Source organism: Micromys minutus (assembly GCF_963924665.1).
Source record: "Micromys minutus genome assembly, chromosome: 21".
NCBI classification, from domain to species: domain Eukaryota; kingdom Metazoa; phylum Chordata; class Mammalia; order Rodentia; family Muridae; genus Micromys; species Micromys minutus.
The window spans coordinates 36620663-36639823 of record NC_137956.1 but is presented as its reverse complement, the minus strand read 5'-3'; the positions used below and the strand labels follow the sequence as shown (position 1 = coordinate 36639823).

Sequence of the window (19161 nt, the reverse complement as noted above, 5' to 3'; positions counted from 1 at the left end):
AATGAAGCCCTGTGTGTAAAACAAGACACACACACGCACACACACACACACACACACACACACACACATGTACGGTGGCATGCATATTGCTTACTATGATTAGATTATCAGTTCACTGTTAATGTGAGAAATGACCAGATATGAGGAGGAAAAACGTATTGGAGTCATGGAAGAAGCTACCACACTAAGAATGGGGGTGTGCGTTGGCTGAGGTCTATGGTGTGAAGCAGCTGGTGAGAGAGCACTGTTCTTCCTTTCCATCTGGGACACAGAGGCAGCCACTCATCCCCCAGGCTTCTGCGCGCCCCTCACGGTGTGAGCAGTTGCTTTTGAAATCCACTTTCTTGTTGTGAGGTGTCCTTAGGCAAATGGCATGAACTTCGAATTTCCACTGCCTCATTAAAACAAAAGATTTTTTAAAAATCCTTTGCAGATGAGTGGCAGTCAAGCAAAGTGACAAATGTACCAGGAACAGAGTTCAGAGTGTGGTAAATAAAAGAGGTCACCACTGGGTTACTTATTGGTGCTAAGAACTTTTTTTTTTTTTTTTTTTTTTTTAGTAGTTCCTTCTTCCAAATTTCAAATAACCTCAGTGGAAAAATATTTAATTATCCAAACCAGAGAGAATCTAAGCCCTTTCTTTATGCTTATTAAATTTATTAAAACCTCCCCTCTTGTTCTTTGTTCTGATCTGTGCTAATTTCAGGGAAGCCCAGGAAAGAGAGGGGCTTCTGGTGACCATGGAGCAAAAGGGGTCCGAGGAGATCCGGTAGGTGCATGGGCCCATAGGGCTCCCTTCCATAGCAGAGAGATGCTTTGTCTTAAGGCACTATGGACATACTCCTCGGCTTACAACTTTGACATCTTCACTGGAGAAATTAAGTGCAGTTTCTGTGCCTCTATCTTCTTCCTGTTCATTCTTATGCCTCAGAGTTAGGAAGGAATTCTAGTTCATTTGATCAATTTCCTGAGCACCTCAGAACACGGAGCATGGGAGAAAAAGAAACCACACCTTTTTGTCCATTCTCCCAAGATTCTAGTCCTGTTGAGAACAGCAGCCTCATCTTCCCAAGCTAAGGAATGGGGAGAATTCTTCTCAGCAATCATCAGGATGCAAAGGTACCGGTTTATGGAAGGTTACAACCCAGCTAAGCAAGTGTAACACACATCCATGTGTGAGCACGCCACGCCAGTGAAAGTCAGTGCCACAGGCTTTCCCTCAGAAATAGAAGAGCCATGAACTAGGACCTTTTCAAGAAATGAAAAGGTTTGTTGAGCCTCTTGGTGAGCTGTAACATGACCAGTATAGCACTCAGCTATAAAAGTATGGGCTCGCTCACTGGAAAACTCATCACCTGGGTAAAGAAATAAGACATGCCCGAATCCTAGAAATGCTCCTTGTGCATGTTCTAGTCACTCATAACTCTCCCCAGGGTCATCACCGAACTAGCACGAAATGTCAGGTTTAACTGCTCTCATGCTTCACATGAATAGGACGCTTGCATGTGTACTCTTCTGTTTCTGGCTGCTTTTCCTCCACTTCATGGTTGAGAGATGCATTCATGTGTGTAACACACATTTCTCAAGATCACTCCTATATCTTGAGTATTTATCACATTGGGTGTTTATCATATATTTATCCACTGTGTTATTGGTACACTGCTGTGAATATTCCTTAGCATGTCCTTTGGTATATACATTTTATCAAGTATACAGCTTAGGAACAGAATTTCTGGATGGTGACATAGATGCCTATGTTGAGCATAATCTTTACAGTTCCCAAACTCTGTTAGTCAGGGTTTCTATTCCTGCACAAACACCATGGCCAAGAAGCAAGGGAGGAAAGGGTTTATTCAGCTTACACTTCCACATTGCTGTTCATCACCAAAGGAAGTCAGGACAGGAACTCACACAGGGCAGGAGGACCCTGGAGGCAGGAGCTAATGCAAAGGTCATGGAGGGGTGCTGCTTACTGGATTGCTTCCCCTGGTTTGCTCAGCCAGTACACAAACATTTATCAAAAAGCTTGTAGTGAGCTACTGTCCCACCTTGTGGACAAGGTTAGTGTACTGCGTGTTGATTAGAACACCTACAGTCTATGAAAACTCTTTTAAAAATGCCGAGGGGGAGTGTGGGGAACTGAGAGTTGAAGGGACATTTGTCTGGTACCCTCTTGGGTACACAATATGTTGATTAGAGTAGAGATTTAGTGCAGCATGTGTCAAGACTGGAAATGTGCAGCGTGCATTGAAAATAGCTATATTTCAAGAGCAGGAGTATGATGGCTGACTCCTTGGGTAAAGGTCACTCATTCATCAACAAGCTTGAGGGCCCAAGTTCAATCCCTGAGACTCATATGGTAGGCAGAGTGAACTGACTCCAGAAAATTACCCTCTTACTCCCACACATGTGTTATGGCACACAAGTGCCCACGCAGTGTTGTGCACATGCACACAAAGAGTGTAAACAGGAATCTTCACTTGAAGATGATGATGTTCACCAGTCGGCATCTCCTGATAATTTTAAATAATGTTAAAGTATGTTACGTAGCTTTAGGAAATAGTAAAGATGTCACTTCACAAAGGGGTAAGCAAGAATGAACACTTTAGCTTGATGCGATGACCGCAAGCTCGTTTGAGGTATCAACGCACAATTCCCATTAATTTATCATCAGATATTCTCTTAACTGTCTGCCACGGACTTCAGGACTATATAGCATGGTTTTCAAATCAGGTCAGCTCAACAGCTCAGTGGGTAAAGGTACTTGGCACCAGGTTCAATCCAAGAGGGACATGAAGGTGCAGGCAGAACCGACTCTGCCAAGCTGTCCTCTGACCTCCTCACAGGTACCACCAGACTTAGTTTTTTCATCTTTGTCTAATGAACTTGAATACTGAGAAGGGATTTTTAGTTTTGAGAGCCATGGTGTATGATGTTAAGATGACTGACAGTTGGTCCCACCAGAGGCTCCATGGAGTGTCAACCACACTGACCTTAGATAGGCCCCAGTGTTTAACTGTCCTTTCTCACCTGCTTGGAAAAGTGCAGCTCAGATTTAAAACAGCTCTCTGGACTTTTTTTGTGTGTGGTTTTAGTGAATTGCTATTTCAGGAAATATTGGGAAGAGAATAAGTAGACCAAATATAGGATCAGATTTTCCTCAGGAATTCACACAAGTAACACAAATTCCTGAGAAAATATCTAAACAAGATTTTAGAATTTCATATTCTGACTAGATGATTTGTTTGTTTGCTTGATTAATTGATTGATTAAGGCTGGCCTTGACCTTTGAGTCCTCCTGTCCCTACCCCCAAGTACTAGGATTACAGAAATGTGTCCCTCTGACACACACACACACACACACACACACACACACACACACATAACTTTGATGGTGACTTTTTAAAATTTCATACAGTACCAGGAAAAAACTGAGCAAAACCTCACTCTGATTTACAGAGATTAATAAGTTGATCTCCTGACAATCCATTGTCACTAGAAGACTGTTTGGTGGTAAATTTGTGTTAAATGGTGGTCCTTGTTCTTGCTGAGTAGTCTAGAGAGATCAGTTTATGCTCACACTGACAAGCAACTTGCACACATACGGAGGTAGGAGATTTTGTTCTGAAGTGCTGTGATGCAGTTCTTCTTATGTTAATCCTCCAAATTAAAGGCCCTATGTGTCCAGCAAAGTAAAGCTCTGGACTTGAGCAGGGCTGTTTGCACACATACTTATTCCTGCCACTCAGGAGGCAGGGGCAGGTGGCTTTCTATGACTTTAGGGCTATCCTGATCTACATAGAGTTTCCAGACCAGCCAAGGCTACCTAAGAGAACCTGTCTGAACATAAGTGGATAAATAGATCCTGCAAGTGGCCTTCCTTCTCCTTATCACCCTTACTAAAATAATAGCTTTCCTGTTGTTTCATTTGGGTCTGTCCATGTTTGGTGGTGATGTAAAAGATGAGTTAACTTGAGGGGGAAGTGAAAACTTAGGAAGTGATGCTGGTTTGGCAGAGAGGGGAGTCGGGCACATTTTAGTAATAACAATCCTACAGTAAATCCAGGTTTCTCTCTTCCTCCCTATTATCTTATAAGCTACGTAAGTCCAAGTCCAAAAATTATTAAAAAAAAAAAAAAACTAAAAAGGCTTACTAAGTATCTGGCACAGTGCCTCATCCCTGTTGGTGATTGCAAATTGCTTATTGATTGATTGGAGGTAATCTGGGGCTGTGTCAGCAGACCAGCCTGGCAGCTGGCACTTGGCAGGGCTGCACCACTGCTGTCCCTTCTCCACCTATTGGAACAACGACTGGCTTGACAGGCTCAGCTTATGGTCACAGTGCCCTACATGCACAGTTCGACTGCAGTCCCCAAGTTAGAAGAGTTACAGTCTTTCCTGCTGAGGATGATATCTCACAATGGCGCTCTTTCCAGCAAGTTGCTGCTGAGATGTTTGGGTGAATATTTAAAAAAACAAAAAATCAATGAGTTCAGGTTTTTCTAAAAACCAGGGATGAGATTAGAACGTGGGGACAAACAGGTTGCTGGGTATTCTGTGACTTGTCCTCATTAACAAACATCTGCCCACACCAGATGACAAATCAAAGAAATTATTGTATACAAGTCTAGTCTAGTGGACCAGTGAGTTTATTTGAGTTTATTATGGGAATATGAAGGGAGTTATTTATAAGGGCACTGGTGACTTGGGGGCACTGAAAGGGAAGGAGGGAGGGTGACTTGGGCAAAATCTATATCCTAGAGTTCCTTGGCAACTCAGAGGCAGCTTCCCCAGGGTCTCCCTTCCCCAGCAACTGCTATGGCTCATGCAGCTTGGCAGGTGTGTGGTCTTCAGCACTGGTCAGAGTTTGCATATGGCTGTGAGGACCATGTCCCCATGAGTGTTTAACTTCTCCCCAGAAGAGTAATCCTACCAGTTCTCAAGTGCAAATTTGTCTGGGAGTCCAGGAAAAGAGGAAAAGCCCAGAGAAGGGCAGGCTCTCCCCACCCCCTAGCCCAGGGTAGGACACAGACTCTGTCTCCTTGCTTTCCCTTGGCCATACCTCCTGTGGTGAGCACTTGCTTTCTCCCCATGTGCTCACCTTGGGTATCCACTCTGATTCTGCAAATGGCAAGCCAGGGAGGCAAATCAAGTACTAGTGAGCCATCTGTCACTTCAACCCAGTTCTCCTTTCTTTATTGAATTCACACTCTATTTAAAAAAAAAAAAAAAAAACCTGTTCACCTTTTCTTTTTCTCTTTTTAGGGAGCTCCTGGACGTGATAGCAGCATACAAGGACCCAAGGGCTTGAAAGGAGACCTTGGAAGACAAGTAATTATGTGGGCATCTGGAAGTAAACTTGCTGCTGTAATGACTGAGAGGCTCAGTGTCTTTGAACTAGGATAGAAAACACCTGAGGGGGATTTGGAATAAGAGAATAGGCTCAGTACAGGAAGACTATTGTGGGAAGAAAAACAAAACAAAAAATCAAAACAAAAACCCCAAATCTTTCACTCCTGCTTATTTCTTGCTGCAAGGCATTAGAAACGTTGTCAACGTCTGAACTGAGACATTAGGAACATTGTTTGTCAATTGGCCTCACTAAGCCACGGCCACAAAGCCACACCCTCCAGGTCTTCATAAATACAGACATCCAAACTGTAGCTTAAAAGGAAGGAATTGTTGATTTAATAGATTTTTTTTAAAGGACTACCAGAATGGTTGGCCATCCCACCATCCAGGGGTGCTAGGATGCTATCCACACATGCTAGGAAGATGCAACCCGATTGGCCGGCTATGGAAAGGCAAGAGAGCTGGTGATGGGTGGCTCCTCCCACAAGGCAAGTCTCTGGGGGTTGTTCTGAGATCTCACAGACCACAGTTTAGTCCCCTTATCCTATTACTTAGGACTTAGAAAATTGTGTGGATAATGTGTGTCTCTGATACCTTTTAAGGAACAAGCTCCCTGGCTAACTTCCTGTAGATCAGAAGCCTGATGTGGTAGGAATGAGTCAGCCATGCTCCCTCCTTCTCCTGCTCTGTCCATGACCTGCTTGGTACACCAGGCCCCCACCCCACCTCCCACTCTATGTAAGCCTTGATCATGATGAACAGCCCACTTTTGTGTGTTCCCGGCTAATCAGTCATTCCATACTTTTGCACTCGGGCTTTATTCATGGGCAGGCGTTACTCTACACAGGGTGGACAAAGAAGCAGTCGCTTTGGTGGGAATCCCAGCTGGGGTCTGGGGAGAAGACTCACTTGTTAAAGCGTTCCATGTGGAAGCAGAAGAACCTGGATTCACATCCCCAGGACCTACTTTAAAAGGCAGCTGTTGTGGCACAGACCCGTAATCTCACACTGGGCAAGAAGTTCCTCTGTTCTTTGACCAGCTGAATTTGTGAACTTCAGCTGCAGTTAGAGACCCTGTCTAAAAAATAATGTGGAGAGCAATTGAGAGAGACCATCTGTCAACCTCTCAGCCTCCATATGCACCTGAATACACACGCAGACCCCCCAACAAATACACAACCCAAGGTGCACAAAAGGCCCAACCAGTAGTGGCCTGCCCGCCACATTCAAGCTATGCTAGGTGACAGGGTTGGGATAGTTTGAGTATTCCAACCCATGTCTCAAACATGAATTAGTGACAATGAGCAGTTGAAGTCTGAAGCCGTGTTGTCAGAGTTGTGTTGCTGATCCCTGTGACGCACATAAGGGTGTGATTTATGACCGGTGGAAGACAGTATCACAGTTTAGCGAAATATGACTCCATCCCTCCTATGAGCTCTTCTGGAACATGGACAGATGTTAAAAGAGAACTCTGTCAGTGATGTGATGTTGCCGTCACACATTCTTTTGTTCCTCTGGCAGGGCAGAAGAGGCTGGCCAGGCTCTCCTGGAACACCAGGCTCAAGAAGAAAGACGGTAAGAGCCCTTCGAGGCAAGGAGCTTCTAGACTCATGGATCCCATTGCTGTGATCAAAGTAGCTGATTGTGGGGAGTTGCTGGGATTGTTGATGGCTAAGGATGCCATCTAGAGACACTGAGCTATGTCAGAATGGGACTGGCCTGGTAAAGCCCTTTGAAGCCTAAGTAAGAAAGTGCTGGCTGCACAGGAAATTACCCATAAGGAAAGATTCAGAGAAAACAGTGTCAGTGAGGAGAAGGTGGTCAATGTTTGGCCTACTTGCTGACCTAACTGAAGCTGCCAGTGATGTTACTCAGTGTTGGGAGTTGGGAAGAAAGCTGATTCTCCCTCACTTGGCAGCCATTGATTGATAGCCTAAAGTTCTTCATTCACATGTACAGATCTACTGCTAATGTCGGCATGCAGGTCTTATTTAGGTAACCATAGTGTTGAGATTTTAAAGGGTATAGCATCCCTGTATGTCTTAGGGTAGGTAGATAGAGGGAGAAGATAATGTTATATATAGTAAACTCATATATGAAATTCTCAAAAATTTAAAATTAGAAGTAAAAGAAGTTAAAAGAGAAAGAGAAGGCCTGGTTTAGGCATGTATCTGAGGGTTAGACCAGGTTGTTGAATACCTCAGGGATTCTTGTACTGTGATAGAACACAAGATGACTACCTTGGGGAGGAAAGGGTTTATTTCAACTTACAACATGTAAACCATCACTAAGGAAAGTCAGAGCAGGGACTCAAGGCAGAAGCTGAACTGAAGCAGAATCCACAGAGGCATGCTGCTTACTGCTTGCTCCTCTTTGCTTGCTTAGCCTGTTTTCTTACACAACTGGGTATCACTGGTCCAGCAGTGATGGTACCACTCACAGTGAGCTGGGTCCTCCTACATCAATCATGAATCAGGACAATTCCCCACAGACTTGCCTGCAGACCAATTTTATGGAGGCATTTTCTCAATTAAAATATCTTCTTCCTGAATTTGTGTCAAGTTGACAAAATCCAGCCAGCACATTGGTGGAACCCATTGGGGGGGTTATTTTGTTTTTAGCTTATTTTATTGGCTTTGTTTAAATACACACTTTAAAACATTCTATGTGGGACTGCTTAGAAAAACACACAGAGATTCCAAATAGAAAGCCTTTATCCAGTAAGAGATTATTTAAAGGAATTCACTTCTACACCTGCATCAGAGTCTAAATTATACCAATTTTGTCTCATCTCACAGCATTTTCTTTTCTATTGTTTAGCTATACAGCCTGCTCACCCCATCCCTCAAAATGCAAAATGTCTTAAAATTGAGCACAAATAAAAACTACTTGAGTAGGTGGCAGTCAGGAGGCATTGTGTTTTCTGGGCAGAAGTAGTTTGTGAATCTAGCTATTATATACTCTGCCAGGAAAGTGTTTTTGCATCTGGAAGCGCACCCATGTTCTTTAGGCTGGGAAATAGAAATAGGAGCGGGGATTGCACTCAAACTGTGCAGAGTGTGATTATTAGCTACCAGTTTTGTTAATGTTGCTTCAATGCAGATGCAGATGAGGGAGTGTTTATTCTCTGCCCTTTGCTTTCTGCAAGGACATCTTCGTGGGCTCACATTCCCCTGCAAAACATTTTCAGTGTTAAGAATATATCCTGGTGTGAAGGAAAGTGTGCTTATTGTTTTGAGGTCCCCAGAGGTCATACCAAACCACAGCTTCCAAGGAGGAGGTCTCTTTGTTAGTGATAGGTACCTCTGTGTCATGGGGGGCCAAAGCCGGACTAGTGACAATAGACAAAGCAGGGGTACACCTCAGCTATAGTTCTCTTTTGTGCAACTCAGCAAAACAAAGTAAAAAGACTCAATGACCCCACCTTCAAGCCACAGGCAAGGACTGACACTGGAAGACTATCTTTGCACATGGACTAGGGAAAGAAAGTTCACTTTCTGCTTAGCTCTGAAGCCAGGATCAGATTTCTCTCAGAGTAACTTCAGCCATCCAGAAAGAACTGGTGAACACAGCTCTGCAGAATTAAAATGTGGATTCTGAGAGGAACAGGGATAGCCCCATACATTCCAGTGAGCAGAGGATAGCCCCATACATCTCAGTGATCCGAGGGGGTAGAAAACAGTGGACACTGAATGGTGTTTTGTTTGGATCACTGGTGACCAGAAACCAAGGCCAGGGAGGCCGCAAACAGTGGAGATTATGACAGATACACTGGGACCTGGAGGGCTTCCTGTGAATCCTAAGACTCTCCTGAATGTCTAAAGTTGGGGAAAGATGTAAAGATTCTCTTGACCCCAAGGTGTTTTAGAGTGTCTCCATGTCCCACCACAGTTCCCAGGGGTTTTCAGTCTACAGAGTCCCTTCCAAAGATGACCAATCTTTGTTGCCAGTGAGTCGGATGATTAGCTAATCAAACCACAAAAGAGAGTGGGGATAACCATGTCCAAATGGCAAATTAATCACTCCTCCTACCCCTTCCCCATTAGAAGAGTGACTGTGAGGAAATAGAAACCCTGGCGAACAGATCAAGTCTGAAAGAAATGAAGCCCGTATTTTTGCTCTGAGTAAGAGCTTCAAGAGTTGGTGGGATGAAAGCGAAAGGCGCCAATTGGTAAACCTTGAGCGCAGGAAGACAAAGAGGAGGCCAGACTGGCAGCGTAGCAGAAATGGTGCCACTGGGTTCCCGGTTCCTTATTTTTACTTTTCTGTTCAAGAAAGGCTAATGTGATACTTACATTTTAAAGATCTTATTCTTTTTTTAAATGCATATGAGTGTTTTGTACATCTGTGCACCCTTCATGCAGTGCCCATGGAGGTCAGCAGAGGGCATTGGGTCCCCCAGAACTTGAGGTACAAATGGTCGTAAGCTCCCGTGTGAGTGCTGGGAACTGGACCTGACCTCTGGCAGAGCAACAAGCACGAACCCAACTCTCCAGTCCAAAACTGAGCTTTAAAAATGGATAACCACACGCCCCCTTTTGAGTAAAAGTGCCATTGTGTAAAATGGTACCAGAAAAATCCCATGAGTGCAGAAATCCTGACTACCAAAAGCCAATGACTACTCCTTTTTCCTAGGTACTTTTTAAATGTTTAAGTGTTTTGTCTTTCTGTATGTGTACGTGTACACCTATGCCTGATGTCCTCAGAGGTGAGAAGAGGGATCAGATTGATTACCCTGTATTTACAGATGGTGGTGAGCTACCATGTGGGTGTTGGGAACTGAGCCTGAGTCCTCTGCATGAGCAGCAAGTGCTCTTAACCCTGAGACATCTTTCCCACCCTGATCATGTTTATTTCTTTATAGAGGATTTGGGATGATTTTATATTTTTGTTTGATTTTCATTCAAATATTAAGTAAGGATTTATTATTTTAATAATTGCAAGAAGTTGTTCTTCTTTAAGAAAAAAGGTGTGATTTATAAAACTGTAAAGTATTAGGTAGATGCTGGGTTGGGGGCATAGCTTGGTGGCTGAGTCCTTGTCTCATGTTCAAAACTCTCTGTTCCATTACCAGCACGTTATATACCCACAGAATATGTGTCTGGATGAAGAGCATTGAGGAATCTTTAGTGCAATAAAAAGCTGTTGAACTGACACATGGTTAGAGAGTGGCAAGTAGTGGGGACAGGGGTTGGCATGCAGGGAAATGGAAATCAGCAACCCGGTCTCATCTCTATTCACTTGACAAACACTGAACACCATCAATGAACCAGAAACTCCCTGAGTACTAGAGCTAAGAATTCAAACAAGAGTTCTCTGCAGAAAATAAGAACCCCTGACTAACCATAGCAATGTTTCTCCACTTTGTTTGAAGTCTTGCTGAACAGCTGCATCACGCACAGAAAGATGCTAATGTCTCCTTTGGCCTTGGCTCACTGGGTGCCAACAATGTACCCAACAAGAAATGTCCCCAGACTTTGCTAGATGCTTCCTGGAAAGGAAGAAGAGGCGGTAAACTCCTCTTTTATATGAAAGCAACTGCTGGAAAGGGAGGCAGGTCTGCCCAGTGAACAAGCTATTATCAGAGTGAGGCCAAGATACAAGCCTGGACCAAGGGCAGGAGAAACAACCAGAAAGTATAACCCCGGGGCATTGGCAAGAAAGAGGAAGGGGTGACGCCCTCTGAACCAGACTGTGCTGAGAATTGAAACAGATCCTCTGCCAGGGATAATGAGAAACAACTGTAGCCTCAAGCGAAAGCAGGCTTTCATTCTAGGTTGGCCCACATTGGTTTGGTGGTATTGTCCATTCATCCTTCTGGGTACCTTTTTACAGGCCTTCAGACAACTTTGGGGCAGCAAGAGTCAGAATTCATGGTGTATCTGCCATTAACACTCTACTCACTTCCTGGTGACTTTCTGTCCCAAATTAGTCATATCTACCCATAAAACAGGGTTCTTTTAAGTACCCGGAAGGCCAGGCTGTGAGAACCATGAAACGGGTGACCGTCTTACATAGTTTTTTATTTTCCCTCGGGTCCCCTGAGGTTACTTTCCTTCCTTGATGTACCCACTCATGTTTGCTTTAAAGAGGAGTCAGGATCTCTGGGTGTGTTGCCAGACCCCAGTCAGTCTTTGAGCATACCTTTCTAATAGTCTGCGAAAGGTTTACCTTTCCTATGTAAACCACTTGAGAAGGCTAGGCCAGGCTGCAAAATCGCTTGCCTTAATTCCTCATCTGTTTTTTATGCCTCAAGTCTGCCAGTCTCTCTCTCTCCCATGACTTTGTAGTTCAAAGCAGCATAAGTATTGGGTGACCACTTCTGGGTTTATTTCCATCACGTACACAATCTTAGATGTCAAGTCCGGTCTCTCCCATTAGGCCTAACCCCCCTCAACTAGGGACAGGAGTCCGTGTTTGCTCACCATACCAGCCCCCAAGCCTTGGACAGAACAGGAACACCAGAGATCTGGTGACTCATGCCATTGAACTCTTTCAAAATCAGATCTTAAAGTCACATGGGAACAGAGCAGAAGAGATGGTGTGCTTGCAAGCAAGCCTGAGGAACTGAGGTAGAGTCCACAGAACGTAGCTGGGTGTGGTGCTGGACCTTTTTACTCCCAGTACTGGGAAGGCAAGCTAACAGATGCCTGGGACTTGTGGGCCAGCTAACTAGCCCAGCCTCATTGGTGAGCTTCAGGCCAATGGAGAGACCCTGTCTCAAAACATAAGATAAATGACACCTAAGTGATGTCCTCTGTTGTCTGTGTGCACATGTGCATCCACATATACAACCACATACAAAAGACAAACAAGAGCAAATGTTGATGTTTCAAATGCTTGCTAGAAATATCCTTCGTGTGAAGCTCTGCTCTGCAGCCCTTAAAACCTACTGGTGAGTTGTTTTGCTAGAATATAACATTCTTGTCTCCTCCATTCCAACCAACTGTGTTCACCAGAAACCTGGTCCAACCATGTGTATTAACTGCCCCACAGACCGCAGGGGCTCAGTGTGGGACAAGCCAGTCATCCTAGTGACCTCACAACTCCCCTCTCATCTCTAATCCCTGTTACAATACCTTCTGTTCTCCTGCCTTTACTTCATCACCCAGACTGAGTCGCTGATGGAAAGATTCACACATAGCCTTGAAACCAATCTTCACATCTCTTCCTCTGGGAAGACTTCACTTCTGACCAACTTCTGACCAATCTCTGTCTTTGAAACTGTCTTCCCATCCTTGGGCATGTGCTATGCTCCGCCTTGTAAATATTTGTAGTGTTTATCTCTCCTTCCCCAAGAGTGTGGAATTCTGGAGGCCAAAGACTCAGGGTTTGCTGGGGTTGGGGGATGGGGAGTAGTTCCCATCTATTATCCTTTAGAGTGTAGCAGATGGTTTTCTGAATGGCACCGTCTACTGGTGGATATTTTTCTGAATGGCAATGAATTGACTTGAATTGGAACAATTCATTGTGAAAAACAGGTTCTTATTAAATGTATAAAAATGGTACGTGTGAGTGTATGAACGTATGTGTACCACATGTATGCAGATGCCTGTCAATGACAGATAAGGATGTTTGACCACCTAGAACTGGAGGTGCAGGCAGGTGTGAGCTGCCTAATGTAGGGGCTGAGAACTGAACCTAGGGTCCTCTGCAAGAACAGTGAATGTGCTTGGACTCAGAGCTGTCTTTCCAGCCCTTTGAAAATGACTTCCTTGTCTTCTCTGACAGAGAATTTGGACCTTGAAGATGACTTATTCTTGTTTGAAAGAAATGAGACATTTCTCCACACACACACCTCTACTTCTTAGATGACAACATACTTTGAAATACACTTAGCAGTACTGGCCTGTCCAAACACTTTTCATGAGTTTGCAGCAAGACAATATTGTCTTTCGGCTGTTGGATTTTGTGAACCATGGATGTGAGTTTTGTTCTGATTTACTAAGTAACAAAGTCAGATAGGATATGTCATTGATTATCTGAACTACAGACTACTGACTAGAAAGGTAACTTAAACCCTAACCCTATGTAGAATAGAAATCTCCCGTTCCTCTTGGGTAATATTATTTGGCTTGGGGATTTTATTGATACAATGAATCAAGTTACTTTTGTATACTTGAGATGACTGCTCTCTCACAGCTAATCATATTGCTTGGCTTTAAAAAAAAATCAAACTAGTTTGGCTCTTTAACTTCTGAGCTTAGGGGATTTATTATGACGTTCCTGGAGTTGATCTTCAGTTTTTCCTCTGGCATCCTGTCCCTTGGCTGGTCCATCCAATTCCTGACTGACTTAGTAGTGCTTGGGGGAAAATAAGAAAGAAAGTTAGTTCAGATCAGCCAGTGACGCAGCCAAGAGCAGTCCTTGGAGGTGTGTTGCTAAGACCTGTTCTCTGTGTACAGCTGCCTTCGGGTTGTCTATGATCTCAATTACCTGTTGCCCTATTCAGGAGCTCAGAGTCGGCGACAGCCTGTTCTCACAAGTCACTGGGTAATTGAATGCATTAAGCACACTGTGGGGGTTATTTATGTTAGTACCTTGAGGTATCTGTTACCAATTTAAGTCGTATACATACATATATATGTGCATATATGTGTGTGTGTGTGCATGTACACACACACACACACACCCCATCTTTTCTAAACTGAGAATATCTATTTTTCTCCCTTTTGTTTTGTTTTAGGTCGTTCATGGCCGAAGAGGACAGACAGGCCCACAGGTCCGTGATTTTTTTTTTTCTTAACTTCAAATGATAAATGACTCGTGTTCAGCCATTTAGGATAAAGATGATAATATCTCTTCCTGTCTATCTTTAAATTTTGGGTTTTTATTATACCGGTTGTAGAATCGATTGTTAGAAAAATATTGACTACATTTTTTAAAATTCAAAATGGATTGAAAATTGGGTCACTTTATTAAACATTCTCAAAGACATTAAAAATGCTTAAACATAAAAATGATCAAAGATACTATTTAGTCCAATGGTTAATTTTTATTTTGGTTGGCTTTTGAATATAAACTCTAAGTAACCTTTCTTGGATTTGTGTTCTGTTAGCCTTTCCAACTTACAATTTGTGTGAAAAATTCCATCTAAACCCAAAGAACACAATGAAAGTTTAACACAAACTGGATATTCTGGGTCCTCTGGAAACTGAAGCAGGAACTGTGTGGTGTCCCTTTTGCACACACCTTTTGCACATCCTACACTGTGCCTCGTGAATGTACAGTCTTTAAGAAAGAGCAGCCATGGTTTGGAATTTTTCAGAGCACACATGCTTAGGTTAGAAGCACTGTGAGGTTAGTGCTAAACCCATTCCCAGCCACACTGTCAGACCATAGTGAAACTCTACAATGTTAAAAATGAAAGAAACCTTTGGTTTTTGGGGAAGACCTTTCATTGCCACTGGGAAAAAGTTTCTAATCTTGCACATGAAGAGACAAGGCTAATAGATTAGTAAATTTTTTTTTTCTCATCACAGGGAAATCCAGGCATCACAGGCCTAGATGGACTTGAAGGTTCGCCAGGACTTAAGGGCCCACAGGTACACACAGAGAACATATGTGTGTGCATGAGAGTCTATGTATGGGCAATCTATATTCTGGACAGAACCCTTCACATGCCCTATTTGGAAGTGTGTTCAGGTTAATAAAGCAAGCAGATAACATTGAGTCGTGTACAGAGCTTGGTCTCTTAGAGTTCTGTTCCTGTCAAGAAGTTGAAAGAGAGGAACATGCTGGGCAGCTGGCCCCAAGTGCTGGGTTCAGGATCCTTAGGATAATCCAAGAGACCTTGAGCCAAGGAAAATGTTGAGCCTCCAATGTGGGGGATTGTGGTCCATTTAATATGGTAATAGCTCAGTGTTCTAGCCCTGGAATGTCCATGGTGTTGAAACGTTGGCTCAACTCAAGGAAAGATTTGTTCCAAGTGCAGCTGGAGGCTTCAGTGGGGTGATCTATATAGCGTGGCACACTGCCTGTCCTTTCCAGCTCGCTTCTCTGGGGACCGGCCTCCAGCACTTTTTCCTTTACAAAGAGCAAGCCATAGTTGGTGCTTCACACTGGTCACATGAGAGAGGAGGAAATATGTGTTGGTGGGGTTAAAGTAGAGCTTAAATCACAGTGAGAAAGGGAGGGAGCAGATGCTGAGAGGGACGGAAGCAGCTGGGCTAGACCGTAGCTTGGTGGTCGAATGCGTTCTTACAAGCCCTGGAAGGAAAGGAATGAGGGAGGGGGAGAGGTGGGGTGGGGACTGGGGAGCAGGGATTGGGTAGAAAGCAGACTATCAAAATAGTAATTTTCCCCTCTAAATTTAGCTTTCAATGTATGACAAACAGGTGTACTGTTTGGCTTAGGCAAGACGAGCGTTGGCTCTATTATTCAAAGTTTTAAAGCAAGTACTTAAAAGTAAAGGCATTATGTATCGGCAGTTTGTGCGTGGAGGTTGGGCAAAATACATCAAGACATCGGTGGAGATGCTTCGTGCACATATTGCCAAGATTTCGGCGTGGTGAACAGCCTTCCCTTCAGCCAGTTCTCTCTCTCTCTCCCGCTTGATGGCTTTTATTTGTCATTCTGTGCCAGCTGCAGAAGGTTCAATTTTCTTACTTTAAAGTGAGAAATATTTGCCGTGGGATCTTCGGGAAGCATCTCAATAAATTGACTGCCTTTATTTCATGCCGTAAGAGTCACGTCCGGCATTTGTTCTTTCGGTTTATAGACCATTATTTTTTTTTTTTTTATTTACAGCACAATTTAAAATGAAGCAAAATACCAAACACGGCGCATGAAGTTTCTTTGCAGCCTATGCATGCCATAGTACATAGGCAATAGAACATTCCAGAACTGGAGCTCTCTACATTTCATCTTGCTATGTGATGTGTCTTCTTTATGACCCATCTTTGTTGTGGTTATAGAATAGAAAGTGGATTTAAATGTTCTGGAATTAGATTTATATTATTAAAGGAAGCATTTTTTTTCCCCAGATAAAAGTCATAGGGCTTCGGAGCACAGAGGCTTAGGACAATTGGCAGTAGTAAACATATTTCAAATTTGGGGTGCTTCCTCTGGGCCCTAGCTCCTTGGGCTAAATAGGCTCAACCACCTCAGGCTCAGACTGGTCTGCGGCATTCCTACACAGAGGAGGAGGAGGAGCTCAGAGACCCTCACGGTAGCCACAGTGTGTCTGACTCTGCCTAGTCTCTATTACCTTGGCTTAGCATTCGTTTAGTGTGCAAGTTTAACATTCAGGGGTTCTCACTGAAGGAGGAACTAATGCTTTGATTCTATGTATTTAGGGTCCAAGAGGAGAGGTCGGTGAGAAAGGAGATAAAGGAGGCTTAGGAATGAAAGGTCCCCAGGTACGTAAGGAGAAAGCAACTGTATGTGGCTTTGACCTTGGCTTGAAGGTGGATGCTTTGGTGGTTTCTTCCCTAAAGGTAAATTACACATTGCCTGTAGGCTGGGAGGTTTTAGTTTGACTTCAGTGTGAGAAACTGCAGCTTCATTGTATCCCGGTCCGTCCGCCCCGCCCCATCTCCCCCAGCCCCTGCCTCTGCACCATATAGACTGTAGTAGAGCCAGAAGATCCTCTCTAGACCTCCTTGCCTCAGCTTCTTGGCCAAGGTTAACAATTCCTTCTCTGTGCTATGAGGATACAGTACTCCCTGCATACAAGCCACTTGGAGTTGCCTACCCTACCTCCTGGGGGAGCTAGAGTGGTGGTATTTAGTGCTGAGAGTGCTTGCTAATTCTTCCAAAGGACTCAACAAGTTCACAACCTCCTGTAACTCTAGCTTCAGGGTATCACAAAACACCCTTTTTTAAGTTTCCTGGAGAGTCTTAGACATGTTGCCACTGGGACTGTCCTCAAAGCACTTAGATCCTCTGCTAGTGAAGCTGTAGTGTCGATAATCCTAAACTCTTCCTAGATAACACCAGGTTTTAGAATGACCAATGTCCACACTTCTCGGTCATAATGTGCTAAGAGTATGTTAGGATGCAGGTCCTGATCTAGTGGGTCTAGGTTGAGGCTTGGGATGCTGTGTGATCAGTTAAGTCCCCTCTTGGTGCTGATGCTGCAGATCTGGACCATACATTGAGTAGCAAGGCCCTGTGTGATCTGCTTCCTGTCTATGGCTAGCATTGTATATATGTGACTGTTGGTCTCTATTTACACGTTGCAAGCTCTATTCGTGCTAGTGTCTTGCTTATGCTGGATCTACAGTCCCTGGCACAACAGAGTTCAATTCCTTTATGTAATGAATCAAGCAGTAAATGAATGAATGAGAGACCCAGTTGGGACTTTCACCCCTCCACTAATAGGAGTACCAAGGGAAATGCATTACTTTACATGAATTATCTCAACCCCGGGCAGAGGCCCAACATTTAAGTGGTTGTGCTCATTATGAGAATATTTAAGAGGCTATTTGCATAAACTTGTAAACCATGGCAAACTGTTCTAAAGTACATTAATATCTGTTCCTGACAAGGTTTGTTCCTGGTTTTGATGAAAGTACTCTTTTCCAATGCATGAAAACTTCATAATTTCATAGCAGAACTAAACCAATGATTAAAAAAAAAAAAAAAAAACTCTTCTGCATTTACATCTTTGGATCATTAGAAGCTAGCTGGTACCACAAATGGAGATTTTTATTTAAAAAAAAATCAAGTACAAAGAAAAAAATATATTGGGCTATACCTCATCTGTTGATATCAAATATTGATGTGGGTATGTAGATGAGCTGAAACCCAAAGGTCTAGGGTCCCAAGTGTTAGCCAAGGCTGTTATCAGAGTAAATTTTCTATGTGCTCTGTGGGGCACCTTCATCCATGGGTTCCTTTAATCTCACTTTGGCAAGAAGTGGCATAGTCATAAATCATCCAGCCTTTGGCATTGCCAGCTGGTTAAAGGCACCACACCTCTCTACCAGCACTTGCATTTTTCTGGCTGAAAACCCTGCTTTTCTTTCTCTGCTTGCTTTTTTATGAAACAGTCTTCTTGCCGGCTGTTAAAATGGAGTTTCAAAGACAAGCAGGATTTTCTGTGTCTGGGACATGATGAATGGGCTCTCTAGAGAGCTGTTTCTGAAGGAAATCTACCGAGACCAGCACAGCCAGACACACAGGAGAGAACCGTTTTCTGTTGGCTCTCCAGACCCTTCCCCATAGGTCTTGTGTTGTTTTATGGCACAGGAGGAATCCTCTAATGGAACAATGTGTTTTCTTACTGCAGACTTGAAAGCTCTCTTTGGGACTTACATCTTAGAAGGGAGTGTGATTTCTATTGATGGCATACCAGAGGCTTACTATCTTACACAGTACTCGGTGTTCTGCATAAATGAAAAGCACCAATTCAGCCAATATGTGATTATGATTACAAAAATAAAACCCAAAAAACAAAAAACCCAACAAACCAAGCTGATGTGTCATGACCAGGAAGACATTTTTGAAAGGAATTATGTCTTCACATCTATAAGCATTTCTCTCAGCAACACTTCACTGATGCCTCACCAAGTTTGACATCTTTGTTTGTTGGTTGTTGTTGTTTACTTGTTCTACTTCGTAATTTCTCTTCTCATTTTTTTTTGTTGCCCTTAAGACCTTCTCAAAAATCTCCAAATGCAAAGAAACACAATGGAGAACTACGTCCAAAATACTAATCATACTAGGAGCTGTACTTGTTCTTTGAAAATGTGTGTTCTTAGCTAAATAACAGTGGTATCTCACATACCATCAAGAATGGTTAGAATTAGCCAAGCATTGGGGTGCTTCTCTACAGAACCAGTGCTCAAGAGGTGGGGGTAGGGT

At 43.5% G+C, this 19161-nt stretch overlaps 1 protein-coding gene across 1 annotated transcript in view; it reads left to right on the top strand.

Annotated features, from left to right (window-relative positions):
• COL6A6 (collagen type VI alpha 6 chain) overlaps nt 1-19161 on the top strand; it is a gene marked incomplete at both ends in the record, with an annotated part of 91948 nt that overhangs the window by 32831 nt on the left and 39956 nt on the right. The window contains 6 exons of the mRNA XM_080934160.1: nt 707-769; nt 5266-5331; nt 6874-6927; nt 14039-14074; nt 14835-14897; nt 16650-16712. Coding sequence (XP_080790286.1) covers nt 707-769; nt 5266-5331; nt 6874-6927; nt 14039-14074; nt 14835-14897; nt 16650-16712 — 345 coding nt within the window. The remainder of the gene's footprint in view (nt 1-706; nt 770-5265; nt 5332-6873; nt 6928-14038; nt 14075-14834; nt 14898-16649; nt 16713-19161) is intronic.